This window comes from Fringilla coelebs (assembly GCF_963513975.1).
Source record: "Fringilla coelebs genome assembly, chromosome: 3".
Taxonomy (NCBI): Eukaryota; Metazoa; Chordata; class Aves; order Passeriformes; family Fringillidae; genus Fringilla; species Fringilla coelebs.
In genome coordinates, this window is record NC_140030.1 from 84,772,387 (window position 1) to 84,792,207 (window position 19,821).

The following is a 19,821-nucleotide window of genomic DNA, read 5'->3' on the forward strand; positions in this document are numbered from 1 at the left end:
TCCTTTGTTCTGTGGGTCATAGCTTCCTATTTTCTTGTAAAAAATGAGGAGAGAAATTAAATTCTTTGCTGATATTTCTTATCATTATTAGTTCATCCTAGCAGCCTTCTGTAGTACAAAACACTATTCTTAACAAAGCTTTTTGAGCGGGGGTTTTTAGTATGGAAATTTTAAATAGGAGCCAGGGATTTTGCTAAGAAATTCAAACTGTGATAAATGTTATTTTCTATTATATTACAAGACTGCCACTAGCTTTGGTATTTCTAATTCTATAATTCTAAGATTTTTAAATGTAGGAATGACTGGATCATATTCACAAATTGACACAATCACATAAATTCTTCAACGACATTTTAAGGAGACTATTTAAATCAATTTCTTCTTTGCAAGACAGAGAACTGTATTGTATTGAAATTAAATACCCATCTAAATATTCCCTCCATACAATCACTACATAGAATAAATTCCACAAGGCAGCTAGACTCCAAAAGTATATACAGTTATTTTAGTTCATTATGTGGTTTACAAAACTTAAGTTAAATATATATATATATATATATATATATATATATTTGCACTCATTTCTTTGTTGTCATCAAGAGACGTATAGCCCAAAGTGTGCAAGCCATACTGTCTGACAGCTGAAAATGGAGTTGTCTGTCACTTACAACCACAGCCTTATGTCTGGAAAAACAAGTGGGCAACAGATTATGTCCATTCATTCTGAGCCTGCATCTACAATATGGAAAGCTGGCTGATTTCAACCCCTGCATTCCAGCCCTGCAGAGCTGCCATGAGACAGTTCATGAACTGAGCACATTCTCCTACATGTGGGCAGGTAACTTAAGTAACAGAACAATTAGTACTTAAAAGCACTAAATTAAAATTACCAAGATTTAATGCAAAATGTGTTTGATGGTTAGCAACCAGAAGAAATTCTCCTGCTTCCTAATGCCCTTCAAAAACATTTAGAACTTTTTTACAGTGATCTGTCACATAAGTATTTTCAGTAGTGATGTTCTGATTTAAAATAAGATAATTTTGAGTTTTACTAAGAAGAATAAATTAACCCATAGTTCAGGTTTCAAGGTGCAATTAATGTCATTTAGTATCTCCAAAGATACTGAAGTATATATAGCTCCAAGACCAATGTGCTGTAATTGCAGTTGTGGCATACATGTTTCTAACTCTCATTTGCATAATCCAGCTCAGAGACACCTTTTTTCTTTCCCCAGGAGGCCCACAGAAGAATTCCACTTAGATAAACTTTTATTTTGGTTAAGGTCTTGATATGAGTTACAACTCCCCAAACATCATTCAAATTCAATGATTCAACACTGAAGTTCTTCTTCTTCCTAAGCAAATATTTCAAAATTTTAAGCGATTTATATGAGTTACTTCATAGGTGCTTGTTCTCAGCTCAGACACTTCAGCTTTTATTGAGCTTGGAAAGATCTTTACTGAAAGCTCCTCTTAGCTTTGTAGAGAAAAATTGAGCCAAAGCCCATTCACTGCTGCAGCACACTACAGGTATAAAACACAACAGCAAATGGCTCTTGCCTTTCAGGCACCTGGGCAATTCTTGTACAGCCACTGTACAGGGCAGCCACTCCCTCCAGTTTTCATTTAAATCCTGAGTCTCAGAAAACACTTAATTCTGCAGATATCAGCAACCCTGTACCCTGCAACTTCAAATACACGTGTACAAGGCAGAAAGGAATAAAATTCCACTAAGAGTTCAGATCTATTTGCACTGAGATCCAGGAGTATATCTCTATCCCAAACAAAGTGATTATGAAAGATGATGTTTATAAAAGCTAGTAGTTACTGGTCATGGAGAAGCACAAAGTGCATAACTTGCAGTGAAAGCTGATAATATTCCTTAGGATGCTGTCCATGGCAGCTTAGGAAAATGTCTGCTACTCAGCAAATGTCACAGCAGAAACACACAATTTCTCTGTGAGACAGACTTTTCCTTTCAGAAAGTTTCAGAGACAAAGCATTCAGTCTTGTGGGACAGGGGTGTTACTTTCTGCAGTATACAAGTCCAGTGGTGATAAATTTCAGATAGTAGAGAGCCCAAACCCTTGAGAAGGCTTTGTGTATTGCCTGCAGTTAAGTTTATGCCATCTCCACAGAAAGGGATTATCAGGGAAGGTTATTGAAAGAGACACTGGGCTTTTCAAAATGCAGTTTTGTCCTCAAAACATAGTCAGCTGCATTAAGAATGCTTTAATGGTCATAGAAGGACAAGAATCCCTGTGTTGCAGTGTAACTGCAAGGCAGCTCCTCCTTAATACATGAGAAGTCTGGGGCAGATGGAAGGTAAGGGAACAGGAGAGCTGCTACAAAGCCCTGTATATTAAATAGCATCTGAATTCCTTCAGCTACAGGAAAAGAAGTGCTTGCCTCAACAAACAAAATTCTGAAGTTGAGCAAGGCTTCGTCAACTCATTGAATCGTATTTTTCAAACTGAAAGGATGCCAGCTCCTTTCAAACTTGGATAGTGTCATTTTAATGATTCACTTACTTTCAAACTGTTCTTGCATAATCACTGACAAAAGACAAAGTTAAAATTTAATACTATTAAAAACAAGAATAAATGTAACAAAAATCCAACAGACCCAAGCCTGAGACACAACTTTCAACAGTATTTCCCCACAAAAAATATTTTAATTTATTGAATTATAAATACTTTTCCATCTCTAGGAAAATGACCTGTCTTTTAATACAGTCATTTCAGTCAACAGGATTTGTTTAGTCTTGTGATAATAGCTTCTTAATGGCTACAGTGAAAATGCACCTGTTGAGAGTTTATTCTGCTCTACTTTGCTTTTTCCTCTATTCATATAGATAACACTAGTCTATGTGTTTTGTTAAGAGTATAGAAATTTGTCAAGAAAATAAATCCCTTTTGTTCTAGCAGGTCCTCAGAGATCAGAGTGTCTGAGTGCAGCTGGGATTGACTTCTGATTATAACCAACTTGGCCCTAAGTCTGGTCATGTTCACTAGGAACTTCCATGAGCACAGGTTCACAAATACTGATGTTCCAACCCCTGTAAGGTCTGGTTGTGGTGAACAGGAACTTGTGCAATCACAGATCCACAAATAGTGTGGTTTAGTGAAGGAACAGAAATCTTTATTCAGAATTGAGGTTGATAAATTCACTTGATGCAATAGAGATACTAATAGTAGCAATAATAATATTTGTGTGCAGAAGCTTACCAATAGAGGCATCCTTGCTTTAGGAGAAGAGAAGAGAAGAAGAGAAGAGAAGAGAAGAGAAGAGAAGAGAAGAGAAGAGAAGAGAAGAGAAGAGAAGAGAAGAGAAGAGAAGAGAAGAGAAGAGAAGAGAAGAGAAGAGAAGAGAAGAGAAGAGAAGAGAAGAGAAGAGAAGAGAAGAGAAGAGAAGAGAAGAGAAGAGCCCATCAGTGGTCTCTCTCTTCTTTTGGGTCTTCTTCCTAACCAGATGACATTTCTACCCTGCTTGTGCACAGCCCAATCATAAGACTGGCATAAGATTGTATCCCTTCTCCTCCTTCTGTATACCATGATCTAAGGGGGGAATTGAGTAATGTAGTCATGCATGCAGCAGCACGTACTTCACTGAGCTTATTAGCAAATGCAGTTTGCCTGTTAATATTTAAATGCCCCTTAGTTAAGGCAAGAGTGGGGGTTTTGGCCATGGTGTCTTTCAGAGTTCTTGTTATATAACTTTTCTCTATTCTACGCATTCTTTGGAGCCTAAACAGAACCATCCAATCTCCACAGCACCTCCTCCTTCAGCCAACTCATCCTTTCTTGGTATCAGCCATGCACATCTCCATCCATACAAAGATAACATAAATGGCACACAGTGCACCCCAGGCTGTGATAGTTAAGCCTTAGTCTGCCTGGCTGCTTGGTCATCATCCCCTGGTATGATGTCATCATGCCTGAAGAGCTACCTGGGATTATTTGTGGATAGCAGAGTTCATCTCCAAAGTAAAATTCCCGCTTCCAACAGGATATACGTCACCGTTGTAGCCCTGATGAGGCTTCTCAATGGAGGCATAAGTCTACAAAGGTCTGGCAAAAGCAGCTGGCCCTCCTCTGCACACAGGTGCTGGGAATCTCCTCAGGAGCAGAAGTCTTAACTGGAAAATTTATTAAGCCTGGTGCAGAAACCATAGAGAGCAGTAAAGACTGACGTGTGAAATAGGTGTGCCATGCTCAGGCTGGTGGTGCTATCCAGGTGGAAGAAGTTTCTTTCTCTTTATTTAAAGGTTTCTGTTGCCTGGCTTGAAGGTAGTAAGTTTTATTTTTCTTTTCAAATCTTTATTTTTTTTCATTTTAGAAAAGTTGAAGGAAGTATATTTTCTGCCTTCAGTCAACCAAACCACCATGGCAAATACTTTTTGTCTCGATTAGCTGTTGAGATGTAAGCACTTGTCCTGGCAAGTCATAGTCTGAGGAATTTCATTATTTCATGATCTCACAGCATTGATGCTCTAACTAGTTACATTTCCAAAGCATCAGACTGATGCTGTGTTGTATTTGAAATTAATACACATCATTAATATTTAAGCTATTAACTTGTTTATATTCTAGCTGCATCTAACTGACCAATGTGAAATATTTTCCCCACTTCCTGGTTCAATTTTCAGCTTTCCTTCTAGCTCTGATGGCTTTCTTCCAGGTGCTGGTGTAGAATGTCACCAATATAGGTGCTTTAGTGCTGGTTTAGTTCTACCAGTCAGTGCAAAGTGAATAAATAAGAACAGTAATATGAATCTAGCACAAAGCAGATTCAGAGCCTTCTTTTGCTAGGAAAATAAGTATTCTAAATCTAATGTGTATGTGAGATTTACACATCATACTACTGCCGGGACTGACCTGTGCCCCGTCTTCAACTTAGAAAGCAAGCTCTGATCTGCACTGCATGCAGCTCTGCAAATTCAGGTTATAAATGGATAATTACATTCACTATTATTAAACCTAATAAAACTTGGACGTCACGAACAGCATGAAGGTCACCAAAATGCTCAAGCCTGAACAGATTCAGAGTAAAAGAAAATAAGAAGTTGAAAAGGAGGGGGCGGGATCGCACAGGGGCTGCCTCCACTTTTTTCTTTCCCTTCCCCTCCCCGACACAGCCCTTGGCGCTCCCGCCCCCGACACCGGCCCGTCCACCCGCGGCGGCTCCGCATCTCTGTCGGTCGGGCGGGGCCGGGCCGGGCCGGGCCGGGCTGTACCTGGGCCGGCCCCTCCCCGCCTCCGCCGCCGCTACAAAAGCGGCCTCCGGAGCCCCCGGCGCGGCTGCCGCCGCTCGCTGTGCCCGGCGCGGAGCCTCCGCGGCCACCGGGAGCCGGAGCCTCTCCGGACCCCCGCGCATGGGGGGCCGCCCCCGGACATGCCCTCCTCGCCGCTCGGCTTCGCTCTCCTGCTGCTGGCGGCCGCGGGAAGGTCGCTCCCGGTGAGGCGGGTGAGTGCCGGCCCCTGCCCCGCGGCGCTGCCCCGGCCCGGCCGGGCGCCCTCGGGGGTCCCGCGGGGGCTGCGGTGCCGCCGCGCCCGCGGCTCCGGGAACAGCTCGGAGAGAAGTCAGAAGTTTTAAACCCGGCGCTTTTCGGGCGCCTCCGCCACCACTCGCAGCACAAGCGGCGGCCGCCGGGGACGGCGGGGCTGGAGCGCGGGGAATTCTCCGTGCGTGGGTCCCGCGTAGGAGCCGGGCGGCACCGCCGGGGTCTCGGCGGGCGGGCGGGGGCGTAGGGCGAGCGGAGCGGAGGAAGGAAGCGGAGACGCTGCTGCTGCTGCGAGGGTATTGCCCTGGAGGTAATGCTCCCCCCGGCATAAACCCACAGGAAATAACACGCGGGTCTGTAAGGGCAAACAAACGTGGTGCCGTGGGAAAACCAGAGCGGGGTCCTGGCGGGGGATTGTAGAGTCGGCTGTGACACAGCGTTGAGGGTGGGAAAGCAAAATATAATCCGTGTGAAAAGCAGGAGCAGGCAATGGGGAAAAGGAAAGGGCCAGGGAAAGGATGATGGACGGAGAAGGTTGGCTGTGGTTTGGGGCCAGCGAGGCGAGAGAGACTGATGGGGAGGGATGGAGGTTACAGCGTTGGGGTGGCAGCAGGAGCCTATTGCTATAGGGAGAGTAAGGACGGGCTCAAAGCTGGCGTTGTGGGCTGCAGAGGTCAAGGAAAGGACAGTGTATCTGATGATGGACCAAATACACTGTCCAGTTTCTTTCCACTTGCTAAAAGCTTTTGGGGTTACAGAGTTCTACAATACAGCACCAAGAGGACCTGTTTAATGCCAAAATGGGTATAAGCCTGTAGGGTTGTCTAAAACATTGGGCTTTCTTGGTGGGTTTGTTTTATTTGCTATCTACTTCAGGCCCTTAAAGGTGCAACAGGCACAATTTGCTGTAGGAAAAATTCGAATTAATTGTTAAGATGATCATTATTAAGATGATCGCACACTGAAACAGGGGCCCTGAAAGGCTGGGGATCTTCCATATGTAGAGGTATTTGATATTTGTCAGGCTAAATCCCTGAGCTACTTGAGCTTCGACCACAGAGCAAACTAATAGTGGAGCTGCCAGCATTAGAGAATCAGAGTGAAGTATATTTCTGAGCCAAGTGGCCTTCTTTACCTGGATGAAGAACTGGGAATGGGTGAGAAGAAAGAGGCTTCCATGGCCTCAACACTGTAACTTCAGTCTTGCAGTAAAACAAGTACTTTTATAGCCTTTTCTGACACTGGAGGGTCTTATCTGACAACTTCTCTAGAGCAGTGATTGTGCTTGTTGTATGCTGAAAAAGTACTCTGAATGAAGTACTCTGCTCAGTCATAAGTGTACAAAAGTGTGAGACTTTGGCTATCTGATTTATTAGGTTCAGTTTAGAATAGTGTTAAAGGTGATATTTAAAAGAAACAAAATAGCGCTGCACAGTCAATAGCAGGTAGTAAAATCTGTGAAAGACAGGTGTGAGAGGAAGGCAGAATGATGTGATACAGAGTTGAGTGAAGAAGAATTTTATTGGTGCTCTGACTAATGTTTTACTTAGACTTTCTCTCCCTCCACCCCCTCAAACAAGTGAGGAAGGGAAGAAGAGAAAGCTGAGAACGGACTAAAATTCTTCTTCCTTCTACGTACAGAGTTTTTATCTGAGGTGGTGCTGCTTACGTGCCATCATCTTAAATGCAGGGTGATGGGTAATTCCTAGGTCTGGATCTTCCTTACAGCATTGAGGGTAATAAAATGACCAAAAGCTGGTAGCACACGGCTGCATTGCAGAATCTCATTACTGATGACAAGCTTGTGTCCTTTCTCTGTTTGGCCTTGAGCAGTGATGCCCTGCTGTTGAGAGAGCTGACCAGCAGCTGGTCAGTGGTTCACTGCCATCAGCCCTCTCTTGGATTTGGATTTCAGACCCTGCTTTTCTATGTAGTACTTTTGCTCAAAGGTTTGATTAGATAATCTCAAAGAAGTAGTTTAAATGTCAGTGAAGAACAGGAAAGAGCTGTGCCACAGCTGTGATTTGGGAGATCCCATTCTTCAAACTACCCCTGCTTTTGTTTTTGAGGCTAAATGGAAATCTTAGAGGTGGCCTGGGTAGAAGTAGAAACAGGTGAATTCAGTGGAAATTTTGCTTTCCTCACCTCTTGTATCTGAAGTGCTCTGGTGTGGGAATAGAAAAGCACACAGGTAAATACAAACATCGAGTGTGGGCGTGTGTATGTCGCTGGTGCTCTCAGTTACTATTTTGTTACTGAGGCTTATTTAGATAGAGCAGCCAGCTGTTCTCCCGATCAACAGCAGGGCTTTGTTAGGTTGCAGGTGTTAGGGGCATGTATGGTTAGTTACTGCTCCTTGCTCACCCTTCTGAAGCCTGCTGTGGCTGCTTTCTAGTTCTGCATGCAGCATCTGCTTCTTTAACCATGGCTGTATAGGATTGGATATTTGTCTCCAGGAAGGCGACTTTTGAATCCTGATAAGGATAAAGAAAAGATGTAGTGTGAGGGGGGCGGTTTTAAATGCCTTGTTGGTGTGCTGTGCTCTGCCCTTGAGGGCATGGAGGTCCTCAAAGTGTTTGCATGCCCCAGCCCAGGCTTGCAGGACCATGCCTATTCTGACTTCTTGTCTTCTGTTACATGCCCTAATGCTGAGAAAACTGAACTATGGTTCCTGACTCCCCCTGTCCTGCCATTCTGTGTTCTTTAGAAGCGGTTAGGGTGGGAAAATGACTATAGATAGAATTTGTCTGAGAAACAGAAATAGAAGTGAACCTATAAACTAGTGACTCCTTGCAGAAGTGAGGATGGTGAGTTGGACTGCATCTTAGTTAGCTGGATAACCAAGAGGTTATTTTTACACCAACTCGGTAAAAATCCCTCCATTAGTAGGCTGGCAGGAGGTTCTGAGTTACTCCTTTTCTCCATTTACTGCTCCCAAAAGTTTCACAGAACTGTTTTTTGGCCTTTTTTTGTTGCCTGCACTCTGAAAATCAAAATATGCTAGACCAGCATCATCAGCACATGCTGGCAGAGGTGTAGAAAGCAGTGGAGGAAAGGGTGGACAAGGTCTGACACTGGGCCATCTTGCTGTAGTTATTATTCAAGGATACTTGGCTAGCTTCTAGGTAATAGGCTGCTTTCCCAGGAATATGGCCAGGTTCTTAAAATCTTAGTATTTGTAGGCTGTTTAAGTTCATTACTATATTATTATGGTGTAAACTTAAATTAGATGATTGTGTTATATAATTCAATGCAAATTAAATTGCTATCCCAAGTGGCTAAAACCTTTTATGCATTCATAAAATAATGGGGGGGTTTTCTTGTTTGTTTTGTATAGAAAACTCTAATTTTTTGGAAACTTTATGAAGTTACAGTGTGTGTGCTATAAAGCCAGATGGCCCAGCATAGGAAATCTGATGATACAAATTAATAAGACACTTGTTACAATATCCCAAACGTAACTATATTGGAGGGGGGTGTGGGGGTGACACATGGCATTTCAGGCTTGAGGAGCCTAGGAAAGGGCATGTAGTGACAGGACGAGGGGAAATGGCTTTAGACTGAAAGAGACTAGTTTTAGGTTACATGGCTGGAAGAGATTCTTTACTGTGAGGGCATTGGGGTGCTGAACCAGGCCCAGAGAAGTTGTGGATGCCCCATCCCTGTCAGTGCTCAAGGCCAAGCTGGATGGAGCTTTGAGCAGCCTGGTCTAGTAGAAGGTGTCCCTGCCCACGGCAGAGGGGTTGGAACTTAGGTGGGCTTTAAAATCTTTTCCAGCCCGTGGTTCTGTGATCTCCAAGGGCCAAAGGACAGGACTGTGTTTCACACAACAGAGCAGTGACTTGGCCCTTGGCATTGTTTAAAAGCTCTGATGTCTGTTCCAGGAAAGTTTAAGTTAGTGAAACAGCTCTTAAATCCTTCGCCCTATTTCTGTAGCTGTGACCGCACCCCCTTGACTTCCCCACCCCCCAGCCTAGGAGACAGTCAGAGTTTGGACAAACATATTTGAACAAGACTGTAGACAGATATGACTGGGCATGGAAGGACAGATGTTATGGCTGTACAAGCGCACGTAGCTCTCCTTTGTGAGAAGAACTTGTATTATCAAAGTGAGATGGAAGTGATGGAGCTTTGCAAAACTAAACCTCCTGCACTCTGAAAGCTGTGGCTCTATAGCTGAGGTAAAGTTCAGTGAAACTGGGCCTGATATACAGAATGTAAACAGTTGTCTGCCTCCTGTCAGATTTTTAAAGGTATTGTATCATATCCTGTTTCTGCGAGCCTGTGTAAATAGGGCTTTAATTTGCTGCATTGATTGATTGCCAGTTACTTGAGAGGACACACCAGGAGCTGTTTTCTCTGCAATCACAGGGCCTTCACTAGTTTTTAACTTGGAAATAGTCCTTTTCAAAACTGATTGTTTTCTTCTGCAGTGCTGTAGGTAAATGAAAGTTGTTACCATCTTCTTTCACGGGCAGATTTTGCGTTTCTGTGATAAACCAGCGTACGTACTGCCACCAAGGCTGCCTGCTCAAATTTCCTTGTGCAGTACATCAGTTCTATTCGTTTGTGTCTTAACAAAAGTGAGTATACACAATAGCAGGTATGTCTCAGTTTTGGAAAAAAAAATTGTCAGCAAAGTAGATAAGAGACCTTTTATTTAAGCTCTACAACGTTGTTTTCTTGTGAGCCCAAATTAAAACATCGGGCAGGAACTCATTTCATTAAATAAAACTTCCTAACCTAGCTACTGAAAAAAGACCGAGTTTATTGCTTGCATCCAGTGCTTCCCATTAGAAGAGGGATAAGGTAAGCAGTATCTAGGGACCTCTTGCTTGCCAAATAGAAGGTAACCCCTTCAAACCTCACTGTTTCACATGCAGCAAATTTGAACTCGTGAAGGGTGAAAAAAAGTTTGGTGGTGGTGGCTGAATACTGTGCTTTGCCTCGTTTTGTTCAGTGTTGGAAACTGGTACTTACGAATTTCAGCCACACTGGGTGGGCTATGATTGCTGCATTCCAGTATCCCTTGCCTTGGTGTGAATGTGGGGCAGCTTAGGAAATACGTGCCAATCTTCACAGGCAGGAGGACAAGAAACTCCCAAAAGAATTGCAGCAGCATTGTGATCTGTGGTTTGTGAGCATAAACGTGGAAAGCTCACTGCTTCTACTGCTGAAGGAATGTAGATGAGTCTACTCTTACTGCCAGGGATACGGACCCATGCAAAAGGAAACTCCCTGCACTTGGTTGGGACTTCAGTAAGCCTTAAAGACAGTGTTCCAGGGATACAGTGTGGCACATCCTTGTGGAGGGGACCCTGGTTAGATTGCTACCAGTTGCCCTCCCCTTAATCTTTATGGTCTTGTCTTCCCAAAGAGACTAACAACTGCCACTGCCTCTGATGTAGGTGAATAAATCGATACAGTGCTGAAGTGGGGCCATGATAACATGAACAGCTCTTTCCCAGATGTTTACATGAAATCCTGTGAGCAGCCCCTGCCCCAAGGTCAAATACAGCTTCTTAATAGTCTCATAAATACTGCAGTTATTGTATAGAGGAAAGAGGGGCTTAATTTAATTGAATGAACAATCAAAAATATGGTAACTGTGTAGAGGAAATGGTAGTTTAGACATGTGAAAAAGAATATTTCCTTCAGCTGGTCATTTTACTGACAACCTTTTATTGCTGTTTCACCATAACTGATTGTTAATAGATTGCTGTATTAGTGTAGTCTGGTATTGACTGCTATTTTTCTTGCAATTGATTGCATTTCATTGTTAGTTCGCCTTCTCACCATCTTTTTCCTCAACTGTTTTATGCTGGCTTTTAGAATAACTGTATTTTTGTCTTGTGCTCATCTGGTCATTGAGCTCATCTGCGTTCACCCGTTCTGTTCTTGCCTTGTCCCACTCATGCCCATGCCCTGCCACTCTCCCAGTGCCTTCTCTGATAATTTCAGGACCATTTTTGAAACTTGCATTCTATTGTTATTGCATAGTTGTTTTACCCGTGTGCTCTCTGCTGCACTGTACAAGAAGTAGGAAAAGAAACCTGCTTTCTTCTTATGCCTTGGAAGCAGCTAAAGAGTTGGGACCTTTGTAGAAGAACCATTTTGCACGTGGGAAACTATGAATCCTTTGAGCACAACCTAGAAGCTTGTGACTCTTGTGGTGTCCTGCCTTTTTCCACTGCCTTCTGAATCTTTAGAGAACAAGTGAGCATGAGTTAGCTTGTAATCTAAATTTTGTGGTAATTTGGGCATATTTGCTCACATCTTAATGTTCAGGCTCATTTATCCCTGTCCCTTTTGTAAAACTGCACTGCTCCTCTCTTTCTCCCGCACCTCCCCAGCTGCCCTTCTCCCCATGAAGCAGTTTTTGTTAGATTTAATGAGTTTAGGGCAAACAGGAAGGGGGATGTGGGGTGTGTATATGGACGCATCTGCATGGGACAATCTCTGAAGTCTTGCTCTTTTTAAGACTTTCATTTCTGACTAGGATGCTTTGGTAACTCCTCTGACATCTGTAGTTCTGGTGCTGCTCAGTCTGGAAGCTGAATCACACTGAAAGGCAAACCCAATCAAGTAAACCAAAACACTTGTGTGAGCAGCCTGAGGGAGAGCAGTGCTATCCTCTAAATCCTTCTCTAAATGAGAAGAATGGTGACCACCGAGACTTTTGCATTGAGTGAGTTTCTGGTGCAGGGCAGAAGTGTATGGAACTGTCCTCTTACACCACAGCATGTGTTTCTGGCAGCATGAGAAGGCTGAGACTTGCTGTTAGGTGGGGACAGGCCAAAAGCAGATGAGAAGTTCAGATGCCAGAAGAGCCCTCCCAGCTGCTCTGGCTCTGCCTAGTGTGGGTATTTCTCTGGTGCTTTGAAAGGCAATCCAGCTACCTGTGAGCACAATGCACGTGCTGAAGCAAGCTGAGGAATGGATGTCAAGCTTTACCCTGATGTCTACCAAGCACTCAAGAGATGTACAAGTGTCATTCCAATGAAATGGATGGACTGAACCTCTTTAAACCAGGTTATTTCATGATATGTAGCATTAATCTTCCTTTTCTTCTGAGTTCTGCAAACAATCAGCTGTTGTATTCTTTCTTTTGCTAATATTCCTACTCCCATTCTGCTCCACAGGTATCAGCACTGCTGATGTTGTGACCAACATCTCCTCTGTATTCATCCTTATGTATTACTTCATTGTGAAAACTGATTTTTTTTTTTGCTTAAAGCATATTCCAGTTGTTCAATTGCAGCTCACCTTCTTTACAACTGAGTTTGAGAGTTTATTTCTTATGTAACCAGACTGAGTTGAATTTTGCATATGCTCATCTCTTTTAGCAATTCAGTCTTTCTTGACATCTGAAAGAAGCCCGTATAAAATGAGTGTAATTGGACTTTATGACAATATAGGGTGTGACTGGGGGACTTAAAGGGCAGATGACAAGTAGGTGACTTCTCAACTGCAGCAACAAGGCCACAGTTCTCTAAGAACCTTATAGAGTAAATAAATTGGAGGATTACCTTATTACCTTTGATGGGTGTCAAAACCTGTGACCACCTTCAAAAAACCCAAACAAACCAAAGCCAACTTGAAAACTTGAAAATCACTCTAAAACAGACCTGAACTTCTAAGGCACTCTAGAGCATCTCTTTTTTAATTTGAAGTTTGCTGTAACTATATAAGGCATTAGGAGAGTAGGTGAGGGGGCATGGTATGTCCCTGCAACTGCAAAGATCTTTTCACCAAGTCTTTAATGTTTTTTAAGATGGCATAGTCAGCTTTCAGTGGAGAGCAGAAAGGACCAAGGGTTTGTGCTCAGTTAGATGGGGAGACTGTTTTTTAACTCACTTGTTACATTTAAGGTCATGTATGCACAAAGCATACAGGAAAACATATGATGTTCATGTTAGGAGGAGCCTTGGTGGATGTGGCTTAATACTTCGTCCTATGCTGCAGTTCATCTCTAAAGCCCCAATGCTGGGGAAGGTTTGGAGACATTAGAATAACTTTCTCTTGACTTCTGTGTAGTACCCTCCTGTGATATTTGTTTCTTTCCTGGCTTTTCATTGAGCAGATGATAAATCCTAGGCACAGTGTGCTGTTTGTATTGTCAGCAACCCAGCAGGTGTTTTTGCTCTCTCCTGTAAAGCAGACTGTCTCTGAACTATTGCAGGTAAAACAACGGCAGAAGACTTTCTCCCTTTGGGTGTTTGCTGCTTCTGCAGGTGCCTGGTAGAAATTCTGAAGTACTGGCTTAATGTAACTACTAAGCTGTGGTGTGAAAAAGTCGTTCTTGTTACCTTTCAAATCTTCTGGGAGAGACTGGTGTGCCTGGTGTCTGCAGTCCTCTTTTACAAGATTCATTTCCTGACATGCACAGGCTCCTGGAAATGCAGTAGCCTCTTCATAGATCTTCTTCAGGATGGAAATTGATAACTTTGTTTCTCCTCTGACACATCTAGAGTGTTGTACAGAAGCTACTGAAGAGTTGCTGTAAGTCGTTCTGATACATAGAAAGGGTTGGGTGTACAGAAGCATTGAGAAGTATCAGGTGTCTTACTTGGTCTAATTGGAGGGGGAAAACCAGGAAACTCAAAAGGCTTGCTTTATAGATTACAGAATGTTCTATTCAGCAACTACTTTATGACATAATTAATTTACTCATCCCAATGTCATCTTTGTGTTGTTCAGGTTCAGAATAGCGCCTTGAGAGCTGGAATAGGGTGGTAAAGAACCTGTCGTGTTTGCAAAGTCCAGAAACATGTTGCCTTTATGGCTGGCTGTGATTTCTCTACAGACTGATCGTTGTGCTGAAGAGGTCTGTACATAGAAATCCACATTTTGTGCCTTTCAGAGAGAGTGGGAACATAAGTGTCGGTGCTTGAATTTTTCACTCTGCTTCAGTATGTGAAATTGAATGGCAAACATGAAATGTGAGGGAAGCACCAATATCTAGGAGGGTTACAGCCTGTCTGCTATGCCCCAAAATCATCAGAGGTGCTGCTGCTGTTGTGCAAGGAGCCAGACCCTGTAAAGCACTTACACTTCTTCCTAAGTCACCTCTAAGAGCATATTGGTAGAGCTGTGGATGGGTTACAAATGAGATATACAGCTATGCATCACTAGATCAGTGGTAATCACTGAGGTCAGTCTCCATTTTCCTCCTCAGTCCCATTCCTCCCAAATAAAATTGTTCTACTGTACAAAGCGTGTTATGCAGAATGAATTAAGCTTTTAGGTTTTATCCCTTGGGATGGGAAGATTAAAGGTGTAGTATTTAGTCTAAATTATTTGAAATAGCAGTTGGTCTTTGCTTTTGTCAGATGCTGTGATGCTCTCTGATATACTGCCCTTTTCATTACCATTTCTTAATGAAGACAAATTCATCAAGTACCATTTGAAATGCATCACTCTAAGAATAACAAAAAGATCCCATTCCTTTTAAACTCAGTGACACTGCTGGCAGAGTACACTCTGGAGAAAATAAAAAAAGAGAAGACAGGATGCTATTCTGTGTTGTTTACAGTGACACTGTTATAAATTGCACAGCAAATAAATTAAGATGTGTTTGCAGTGGACTTCTTTCAAAAAGCCCTAAATCCTTAATATGTAATGACCTCTCTAAATGAAATACAGAGCATCACAGATGGCATGGATGGCTTTCAGATATAAAGGTAGTCAGAAACATCCTGTTCAAACAGTATTTCAGAAAGTGAAATTCCAACACATTTATTGTTGTGATAGATGTGCTTTGAGCCTAGATGTTGGCAATCCTGTTTATTAGTTGAATTGAGTAAAAGTTGACACAGGAAATTTTAAAAACCTGCCTTCAGTTGCACTCAGCTTTGCTCCCTATGGACTTCCAAGGGGCAGCAATTTTATTTTTTAATTAACTACAGTTAGTTAGAGGAGAAACTTGTACTAGAAGAAAACTGTAGAATAATAATTCTATAACTATTCAGTATGCTCTGTATTTGTTCATTGCTCTTTGGGGATTAAGACACCTGGTGGTAATGAATGAGGCTATTAAAGCTTTATAAAATAAAACTGATTTTATTACTAATAAGATGTAATGATAAAGGAATGTTAGCTTAATAGTTTGAACTCTTAACTTAATGGCCTTGCAATAGTAGAGATGGTTTTAAATTGCAGGAAACAAAGCTGGAGTTGGAAACTGCATTTCTTGATTTCTTACTTGTTTTGATACCTAAATGGCATTGGAACCACAGAATGGCTGAGGTTGGAAGGAGGTTCAACCTTCTTGCTCAAGCAGGGCTACTTAGTTATTTATTTGTGTAAGGTAACACCAATGCCAATTGAGCTGTCAATGTCATTGAGCTGTCAGAGCTCTGTACTTCCTGATCTGTTTTCCTACTTGTTGCTTATGCTAAATGATTGGTGGGGCATCCTCTAATGGTTGAATGAAGCTTTTGTATTGTTCCTTGCTCCTGCCTTCTTTTGCACTCTGCCACCATTCATCCATCTTAATTAGCTATAAGCTGAATTTACTGTGGTATTTCACCAATCTGGGCTTTTTTGTTGAGGTGAAAGCTCTAATAAGTCTCTGTCCCATAGACTTAAAATCGCCTTGGATTGTACTCAAATAGACCTTTACAAGATCACATCAACAATTAGACATTGGGTAGGGAGATAGGCAAATGAGTACATGGATTAATCTCTTCCCCTACATGTTAATTATAGAGGAAACTCTTATATTAGTAGACTGTTAATTTTCTGTCAAAGAAGCCTTGTGTTAGTGCAGCTTTGACTTCTGCTTGGTTTTTGCAAAAGGGTGCCACAGACTTTCCAAATGTGAACAGCAGTCTCATCTTTGGACCTTGGATGATAGAGGGGTTTTGGAGTGGGGCTTTTTAGTTTGCTCATTTTGTCTTGAGGGCTGTGTGTGGTGCATTGTAGGGAAACTGTTTGAAAACCCAGTCAGAATAAAATGTTTTTAAACAGAAAATTATTCCTGTGTCAGGATGGGTGAGAAGTATGTGCTTCCAGCTGCAGGAAGTAGCTGGGGGTCCTTTTGGGGACAGGACTCAAACTTCTTTACATGAGGAGAGGAGAAAGTGGGGAGCAAGCTGTCCATCTTGCTGCTGTAATAGTCATGGTTAGTCTGAGCAATCAAGGGAGGTGCCATCCAAGACAGTGGTGACAAGGAATCTGCCTGACTGCAACTTGGGGCTCACTCATAAGTTGGTTTTTTTTGGCTGATACAGTGTTTGTGCTTCCAAATAAAGGCTTTCTTCCAGAACTAGAGAATGGAATAGTCAGGTGAGAAAAGAAGCAGAGGCATCTCAAGATGTGTTAAATGTCTTTGTAGTCCCTGATCAAGTGTGGTGGAATATCTTGTAGCTGATGATGAGAAATGTCCAGATTTGGGCCTTGGGAAGGTGTTTCCTTTTTTCTTTAACTATCTTGCATGGAAAGATTTAAAGTTTCAGACTTTTATTATCTTGCTCCCTTCATTTTAGGGAGATTGAGTCAGGTGAGTAACAGTCCTGTGGTTTTACATATTAATTATTGAGTAGGGAAATGGATTACAGTGTTGCCTTACATTTTTCACAGGAAGTAGGAGCTGTTGTCACTCTTGTTATTAGAAATGTATGTGTGTGGAGATAATCCGTTTGCTAAGATGACCCCTTCCAAATCCCTGTTATGGGGAAGAAGTAGTGGTGCTTTCTTCTGCCAGCACTTAATTCACCAAGTCTGTGTGTTTGAATATTAATATGATGGGTGCCTTGGAATTATCTGTAATAGCTACAGAAAGCAGTAGAGGACAAATTGCTTTTTATATTGAGTCGAGGTTGAAGGACTGTGTTTGTCTGAAAATGTTCTCAGCTCCTGTATGATCGATTACTGGTGGAGAAGGGGTTACAGCTGCACAGAAGAGATCTTCATCAATGAGACTATTTGTAGTGTTAAACACTATACTCTTCAGAGCCAGACACTTAATAACAAACCAAGCTGTCAGTCGGTGCTACACATGCTACTGAAGGGAGCGTGAAGGCTGTAATATTGGGAGAACAAAGCTTAATGTAAACATCATTTATAGTTCATGAGGTTAACCTCCTCCTTGCTCAAGCTTTCAATGATTAGTTTCTTTCATGTCTATGTATTGCCTGTTGTGTGTGGAGTTCTGAGGTTCAGCAGCTTAGTTCACAACTTGCTTTAAGCTTTGCTGTGTTGTGTCTTTTCCTCTGTTGTCTTTGAAAATAGTCTTTATTTTTTCCTTAACAGAAGGACTTACAGTTCTCTTTAATTGTGACTTTGCCATTATGGCTGAGCTGCTTAGCATAATGCTTAACTAAAGCCTTAAAGAAAATTCACCTTTTTGAGTAATTCATTAATATGCCCGTACTTTATGGGGAAGGAGAGAGAGCTTTGTACTGACAGATCAAGGAGAAACTAAATTTCCAGTTAGTGTGCTGGAAAGAACTTGGATAAAAATACTGAATTCCAAATATTTTCTCTTATCCCCCAACTACATCTGATATGGTGATCTTTATGTTGATGGTACTTTATGGCCTCTGGAGTTTTTTGGTTTGTCTTTAATTTATAGCTCTTCTTATTCTTCCCTCTTTCTTCTTTTTGGTCATGCTGGAAATATTTGGAGCAAAACCAAATTGTGGAAAAAACAGATTTATTATATTGTCCAAAGTATCTGTATCCTGCTCAATGGACAGCTGGGATCAGCACAGAAGAAAAGTGTTATGTGAAAGACAGCATGGGCAGCAGGCTATGTCACTGGGAAATGAGAAGGTAATTTCATAGCAAATTTTGTAGCAAGCTTGGAGCACTGTCAAGTAGGGGATGACAGGCAGCCGACATGGAAATATTCAACTTTCACTCCCATTGAGATCTAAATGCTTCGTGCTTATTTTGCAATGCTTATCTTTTATTTAGTTTTATGATCCAAATTGGAAAATAAACTATTTGAACAGTTGGGAATGGAGAGTGTCAGCCTACTTTGGTCTTGACTAAATCATTTTCTCTTTAGCTGCCTTTTCCCTCTCATCTGTCTTTTCCTCCACCCTGGCGCCTTCTTAAGTTTTTGACCATTTCTGGTCCAAGGAATCTGACAAGAGAAATGTTCTGTGGGTTAGTGTCCTTTCCATTAAGAGTTCTGGTAGAAACAAAGCAGACAAGCTGGCCTGTCTGCTGTGTGTTTGTCTGCTTGCCCAAGCTGCTCATCTAGTGGGCCCCTCTAGGGAGCGTGTCCCAGCTCTGGCCAGTGTTGTCTTCCTGTCCTCCATGGAGTGAGTTACTGCCTTTTTTGGCTGTGTTGTTTCCCCCCTTGGATTCCATGAAATGGATACTTCTGAACAACTTCAGTTAAGATGGAGACTTTTGGAAAGTTCCTTCCACCCCCCCAACTTTTTTATATAGTGACTGGCCTGCAGAGATTCTGGGATCGCCTGGAGCCTCACTATATTGTAGTGATGAGCATTTGTTTCTTTTGTTTTTGAAAGGCCGATAAAAATGTCCTTTTGTCTATTTCCCCCCCTTTTTTTGAACACTCTATATATCTGAATGATCTATCATTTTGGAGACAGGAATTGTAAAGGATTTAACCTCACTGTTGCTCACGTCAATAACTGGAGACTGTTGTATAAAGAGTGTTGCAGGTGGTTTTCGTGCACAAGGACTTAGTGCATCTGAATAAATTCTGGTTGCCAAAAAGAAGGAGGATGCATCTTAGTGACCTGAACAGAAGCTGCTTTCTGCAGGCTGTTAGAACACAAGGGTTTCTGTGTTTCTGCCATTTCCAGCCTGTTTTTGGAGCTGACCTTTCCTTTCTTTTCTACTTGATACTTTTAATTCTACCTGGGTGTAATAAGAGTTTTTACTTATATAGTGATGTTTGAGCATAAGTTTCACATACTGAGGCTTATTTACCTATTTTAAATCTAAGTGGTTCAGTGAACTTTCTGCTGTCATAATCTACAATGCTAAAGCAAAAAAGATGCCTGAGGTGACAAAGGGACTGTTGTCTGCAGTACAGCAGCGTGCTGCTTTGGTAGCTGCAAGGAACAGATGTATTTTTTTGAGCAAGGTGTTCAGGCATGAAAGCTTTTACCAATCTCTAAAAGCAGATGTGATCTACAGCCCTGATACTGCAGCACTCCCATCTACAGATTTTGACTTGTTTACCCAGTTAATTCCTTCAAACTGGAAAAGTAGAAAAAAGAATGTTAGGTACCATCTGCAGCTGCAAAGCTGAAAGAGTAAAAATTGCCCGAAAGGAAAACATTATCATATAAAAAGCGCAAGCGAGGAGATAGTGGTGCTGATAGTGTCCC

General features: G+C 42.1%; 1 protein-coding gene across 1 annotated transcript in view; it reads left to right on the top strand.

Annotated features, from left to right (window-relative positions):
- Positions 1-5,394: 5,394 nt before the first annotated feature.
- Positions 5,395-19,821, top strand: part of GLP1R (glucagon like peptide 1 receptor) — a gene marked incomplete at both ends in the record, with an annotated part of 87,537 nt that continues 73,110 nt past the window's right edge. The window contains one exon of the mRNA XM_084203054.1: positions 5,395-5,466. Within this exon, the coding sequence (XP_084059180.1) occupies positions 5,395-5,466 (72 nt within the window). The remainder of the gene's footprint in view (positions 5,467-19,821) is intronic.